Source organism: Spermophilus citellus (assembly GCF_964194105.1).
Source record: "Spermophilus citellus genome assembly, chromosome: 3".
In the NCBI taxonomy this organism is placed as follows: domain Eukaryota; kingdom Metazoa; phylum Chordata; class Mammalia; order Rodentia; family Sciuridae; genus Spermophilus; species Spermophilus citellus.
In genome coordinates this window covers 147079377-147086257 of record NC_138184.1, presented here as the reverse complement: position 1 = coordinate 147086257, position 6881 = coordinate 147079377, and the positions used below count along the sequence as shown (strand labels likewise).

The 6881-nt window shown below is 37.6% G+C and overlaps 1 protein-coding gene across 3 annotated transcripts in view; it reads right to left on the bottom strand.

The window, feature by feature from the left end:
- Window positions 1–1780: 1780 nt before the first annotated feature.
- OSBPL3 (oxysterol binding protein like 3) overlaps window positions 1781–6881 on the bottom strand; it is a 187029-nt gene continuing 181928 nt past the window's right edge. For all 3 annotated transcript variants that reach the window (XM_081285669.1, XM_081285671.1, XM_081285670.1), the window contains one exon: window positions 1781–5494. In XM_081285669.1, coding sequence (XP_081141795.1) covers window positions 5398–5494 — 97 coding nt within the window. In that variant the 3' untranslated portion in view covers window positions 1781–5397. The remainder of the gene's footprint in view (window positions 5495–6881) is intronic.

Sequence of the window (6881 nt, the reverse complement as noted above, 5' to 3'; positions counted from 1 at the left end):
AGCTGCAGTGGCTTTGGAGTGCCTGGGTGGTTAAATATGAGAAAAAAATAAATCCTGGGGAAATAATTTCCTACTCAATTTTATGTCAGCAAGTCATCTTGGGCTTTCTTCTTAAACAAGTCTTTAAGCCTCTGATGGGTGTAGTCTTGCTGATTCCCAAGATGCCCTCAAGGCATCTTTCCTGTTGTCCTGGTGCAAAGTACTTGGCTCCTTTCTAAAGGTGTTAATCTCTTTAGCAACTGTACCCTCCTTGGTTGCAACTTTAAATGTGCTCCTTTTTTGACTAATCTGGAGTTTAAAAAAATCTTTCCACTCTGCTTTTTGCTCCTGATTCTCACTATAAAAGTAGCTAGTCATATCCATACCATCACCTGCATGGTGTGCTGCCTTTAAATTTTCTCTGCCAGATTAACTAGTCCATCCTTTTAACTCAGCTTCACACAAATCTCGGGTCATGGGCAAAATGCATACAAGTTCTTTGCCATACTGTAAAGAGTCTAATTCCCAACTAAGTCCTCATTCCCATCTGAAACCCCATTAACGCTTTTAAAGTCTGCATTCTTATCAGCATTCTGGTCTTCTGAATCCTCACCAGAATTACCCATTAAGCTCTGCTGACAGCATTCTCTATCCTGCTTCTCCAAATTTTTCAAACTCCCCCAACAAACCAATTGCACAGACTTCTGAATCACATGGTCAGGTATAGCCACAGCAATAATCCCACTTCTTAGTACCAATTTTCTAGGATAATCAGTTTTTCATTGCTGTGACAAAATAGCTGAGATGAACAGCTTATAAAAATGAAAGATTTATTGAGGCTTATGGTTTCAGAGGATTTGGTCCATAATCAGCTCACTCCATTGCTTCGGGGCTTGTGGCAAGGCAGAAGTTCATGATGGGGAACATGGCTCACCTCATGGTTTCTGGGAAGCAAAAAGGAGGAGGAAGGAGCTAAGGTTCCACTACTCCTTCAAGGACATGCCCCCATTGTCCTAACTTTCTTTTTGCTAGCCCCCCCCCACCTCTTAGGTTTCATAATTCCTAACAGTACCACAGGCTGGTGACCACATGGCCTTTGGGGACATCTAAGATCCAAACTATAGAAAATTCAATGCAAATTTCACTAACTTCAGTTCACAAAACATCTTTTATAGCTTCCTCTCTCTCTCTCTCTCTCTCTCTCCATTTGAGATTTATGGATTGCATTTGATGCCCCTTTAGATGTCTCGGGATGAAGAGATGTGACTTATGTGTGTTACTCTGCAATCTGGCACACATATAACATCATATACTAACAGAATCCAATGGAACTTTAGTAAGGGTGCTAAGGGTATTCCTACATTGCAAAGAACACAATTTTGGGATTGGAATAAAATGAGTTAGTCGTTGGTAAAGGCCATTAAACTGGTGTAAGTAGTCAGAATTTCCCTGTTTCATTTAGGACACACACAGAAAACAATATTTCCATGGCACAGTAAGGTAAACAGATGGGGTTCTTTGGCACTGAAGGTGACCTGCCTAGGGCTCCAGGTGTCTCAAGATCTATTTTTGTGATATTATGAGAAATGTTAGGACCAAGACTCTGGCAATTCTGTGATTTCTGAGTTTGTGTCCCAGGATGTTCTGATCTCCAACCCGCATTGCTTTGGGTAAGCTGGTGTGTGTCTTCTGGAAAAAACCTAGGCCAGGGTCTTGCTATGTCTCTTTCCATCAACCACAGATGCCTATAACCCAGAAAAACAGAGACAAAGGTGGTATTTTTTTCATGTTATTTATTCGGTCAACTAGCTACATGAGGAGGGTAAACAAATTTATTGAGCTTTTTGGGGAGTCAGGGGAATAGGAAGGTGGTATTTAGACAGAACATAATTTTACAAATGGTTAAATGGAAGATTTACAAATATCCATGTTAAAAAAAATTGTCCTCTGAGGGTAACAGTGGAAGATAAAAATCATCATTAAGAAAATAAATAAGCCACTTCTGATCATTGCATTCCCCAAAACCAAAGTCTCCACAACTGGTTTTCATTTTAGACTGTCACAATTTGCAGATGCTTAGATGATGCAGATTTCCTACACAGAAAGACTAACACTGAATGACAGATTAATACAATGCAGAAGGAAAATAGCTGTCATCTGCTAGCAAAAATAGATTTATGCTGATGTTAATATAAAAATTAAAGACATTCAAATAAATTATGCCAAAACATTGTAACTAATGCAACTAATGTATTCCTAAGATCATATGAACAACTTCTTATTGCTCCTACTCAAGACTAAAAGGTCTGAGGAATTCTACAACAGCTAGAGGCCATCCTTTTAGGATATATGGTAGGCCTGAATGAGGGTCCAAGTGCCTGGTGAACACTTTATTATTTTTCTTTTAGGTTTAACCCATAGAACAAGGTCACTCATCAATCTGGAAACTGCAGATGAAGAAATGTGCTTGAGGCCCAGGTAAGTGATTTATTGGAAGCAATTAAAAGCATTATATGAGAAAAGCAGTAGCCCAAATGAAGTCAACATTAAAAAAAAAATCAGTTTGTATTTTTTTCTCCTGGAGTCTCAAAAGGATGTTGGGTAAGTAACTGCACAGATGTCCTAAAGCAAACTGCCACCTGTTCAGTTAGTTCCAGAACCCACTTAGCTGCTGGGAGTTGCGGGGAGGAGCTACACCGAGGCTTTTGTATTACCTTTGATTTTTGGAAATAGCAACTTTAGGGTGCTCTGGGACCCAAATGGGAATGGATCTGCTTCCCCACTACACTGGAAATGCTGGTTCTTGAATAGATTTCCTGTAGTTTGGGGGAGTCAATAGTGACAATAGGAACAGTGAGGCGCAGGATGGTTGCTTGCACAAGGTCCCATTTCCAAGAATATGTGTGTAATTTACCATAAATTCGAGGTGGTGAGATTTTATAAATAAAATTGAGGTTAAAACGTACCTCAAATGGTACAGGTGGGCATTATTTAATTGAGAGATTCAGAGTCCAGGACATTAATTCTACCTCAGTTCTTCCCAAACAATGCCATGTTTCTGTTTATTCATCTTAAAAATGTAAGAGTCCTAGACATACAAATTTGGTGGAAAGGTGCTTCTGAGAGAAGGAACAGAAGAAAAAAGATGCCACCCTCCCCTTCCAAGGAAGTTTTTAGATTTGAATATAAGGATGCATCACAAGCTGTTTAAATCTCAGGAAAGTCTTTTTTTTTTTTTAATAAAGATCCTGCTACTGACTAGTAGATTTTTAAAATTTGCATATTGATCAGTACCATATTTTGTTCATCCTACTCCCAATTCAAATAAGATGACTACAGAGGTGATGTTTGGTTCACTTGTCCTTGTGATTCCAAAATAAAGCATACAATCATTTGAAATAACAATATTGGAACAATTAAAAATTTCCAAATTCTGTGTGACAAAGCTACATTCATTCAGGCTGTACATTCTGTGTTTGTTGAGTTTTTTTGTTTTGTTTTGTTTTTGATTCAGCCTGTGGAGCAGGCCTATTTAACAGCCAGTGTTACTAAAATTCTACATTTATCCTCACATTGTGAAAACTAGATTTGTTTTTCCCCCGAGGATCCTTAAATCTACAGCCTGTTTCCTCCTGTCTGTGAGCAGAATTTGGATAAATACTTGAAAAGAAAAAGAACAAAGGACATACCAAAGAATTGGATGGTGTCATTCAGCTGTTTAGAAATGGAAATGATATTCACACTGTGTTCATTTTAACATCTCCATAAAATGGAATAAATGAATCCAATATTTAATGAGTTGTTTTAAAATGCCAGTCACTTGCAGACTCCAAAAGGCTACTGATCCATTTTATATAACTCTCCATTTTGAAAAGACGATGCTGTCCAATTGGTTATTTGATGTGACATTAGAAAATCATGCATACTTTTCCTGTTATTTATTTTACTCTTCATTCTAATCATTCTACATGTTCTGAAATTCTTTATATATCTAAAGATGTTTTCTGGAGAAATCTCTTTAGCATATCATGACATTTGACATATTTCATAGGATTGTTATGATCATCCGAGTAAAAGGCTTCACAATTAGACTTTGGTTTTAATGTAAACTGCACAGAAGTTAGAATTGTTCTGACAACACAATTCAACCACTGCACAAATTATATTATTGTAATATGAAATAACACACTTCAAGGAATCAGTAGATACAATCTATTATCCAAGACTGCTGCAGAACTCATAGAGTGATACAAATGAGAAGAAAGTTGGGAAAGGGGTAAGACACTTAAAGCTTTTTCGGAAGACAAAACAAAAGGAGAACAACATCGACTTTCTACGTTTATCTATAAGGCAGATGGTCAAACTTGCTATACAAGATCTAAAATACAATGCTTATTAAGAGGTAGAAAATACCAGATAGTATTTAAGAAAAATATGTTGAGTTATTTAAAACAATCGTTATCTCGCTAAACTTTTAGAAAGTCAAACTCAGGTGTGCATTGCACTGTATGTTTTTTACTAAACAGGGACATTCCATACTCCATAGATCTGTGGTCAAACAGGAGGCCACAAAGGAGTCAGATGGGAAGCAGGAGATCACTTTTTAATTCATTAAGGACTGAGCTTTCTCACTAAGGAAAAAATTCCTGCTACCTCTCTGGGATGTCATTAGGACTTTAAATTAATGGGGATTTCTCGAATTAAGGACAATTTCTCTGAGCAAGAGGGTATAATTCTGTATATAAGGCAATAAAACTAAAGGGAAGGACAAACTCAAATACTTCCCCTTCAAGAAGGTGCCAGATCCATCTTATGTAAAAACATACATTCCACTAATCTTATACCATCCTCTTAACCACTAAAATGCAAATGAAAATATTCTTCAGAGTCCAGCACCAGCAGAATTGCTCGTCTGAGCAATTCAAGAGCTGTCTGAGGCAAAAAAATATCTTAGCTACCAAATTAAACTTGGGTAGCTTACACATGGGTGAGTAACCCTGGGTGTTCTTATTTCTTAATGCACCTGGGAGAGTTTGATTTATTTTTCTCCAACATAATTTTATAAGGCATAAATTTAATTTGAATTTTCCCTAACCTTTGGAAAAGTAGTGTTAAAGCTTCTTTTTTTTTAAACCCACACATTAACATTCAATTCTTTCATTTTTATTAAATAGTTTATATATAAAAGGAAATATTGAGGTGTTCTGTATTCATATAAACAATCACGGTAACATTTGAAATTGTAAAGAAACCCACAGAAGAAAATATGTACTTAAATACTTACAATGCTAAGCTAAGCACAAGTGATCATTCTAGATAATATCTTTTAAATAGATAGACACAGTTTGTGCTGCTTCTAGGAGCAAACACAGGAGAAGTACCCTCACAAATCTTTCATTTTCTTTACTTTTTTTTTTTTTACCACAAGACAGGATGGTCCAGTTTGGAAAAACCAAGATCTTTTCTAAGTTCCAAATAGGTGCCGTTGCTCACCCAAGAGTCGTCACTGGATTTCCTGTGGAAGAGGAAAGAGTTTCTTGCAGACTCTAGAAAGCATTCTCATATTTTCTCTCTCTCCCTCCTCTCCATCCCCTCCTCCTAACGATCATTCTCACATGCATTTGACCTCCCTGACAGTCCAGTACTGGAACTGTGGGGAGCCTGGAAACCATTTTGTAATTTCTGACCTTAACTTCTGAAACTTGGAGGCTGCGAAAAGTGGTGCTTCTGAGAGAAGGACAGGTGGAGGGAGGATGTGTGGTATATAAAACATGGCTGGAATGACAGCCACCACTCTGGGGATGACCTGTGTAATCTCTACACATCCACGAGGAGGATCGTAGGATGATAAGTTAACATTAAAACAAAATAAAGATAGAAAGGATTGGAAGCCACAAGAGTCTGCAGAGAATGGTCTTGATTTACTACTTTTTTGAATAGTTAATATACTGCATAGATTGGAATTCAAAAGACATGAAAGAAAACATAGCTTTTCAAAGTTCTCTTTCTCGTCCTATCTCCCAGCCTCCCAATTCTTCTACTGGACACAGTGATGTTATCAGCTTCATTCTGTCAGAAATATTCCATGCACACACATATACACACTCCACCCTCTCCAGGTTTTACATAATGGTAGTACTAGACAGTAATCAGCACCTGGAGTATTTGACATAATATATATTGGAGATCATTTCTCAGCAAACTGCAGTCCAAGGATCAAATACAGCCTTCCACCTAGATACATATTTTTAGGGCCTCATGCATGCCAGACAAGGATCCTACCACTGAGCTACATTCCTAGCCCTGATGGTCTTTGAAATAATGTTTTACTGTGACACAGCCATGCGCATTTGTTCAGTATCATCTGTGGTTGCTTTTATGTGAAAGCTGGGTTGAGTAATTGCTACTGAGACCTTATGGCCCATGCAAAGCCAGGAATATTTATTATTTGCTCTTTATAGGAAAATTTGGTGACTCCAGCCATAAGGGATTCCTGATTTTTCTTTTAAAGAGTTGTAAGATGTTCCACACTTTTCTAAGTGATGCCCTACTGGTAAGCAGTTGGGTTGTTTTCAAACTCTCACCATTATAAATAAAGTATATGTTATTTTACACAAGTACAAGTATAGTTTCATTAAAAAATTCCTGTAAGTAGCATTGCTGGGTCAAAGAGCATGTGTATTTATAGTTTTCACTGATATTATCACGTGTTTAGGAGCAAAAGCGGAGCACAGTTCCCCCACATTCTCAGGAACATAAATTTTTATCACACTTGCTTCCCTATCCCAATAGAGGGACACGTTTCAAATGAGCCAGTCTGTGTGTCAGATAGTTCACTGTGGTACCAAGAGGCCTGATTTGGTCTGAGCTGCAGTTTCCACTTGGAATTTCCAGTGATATTT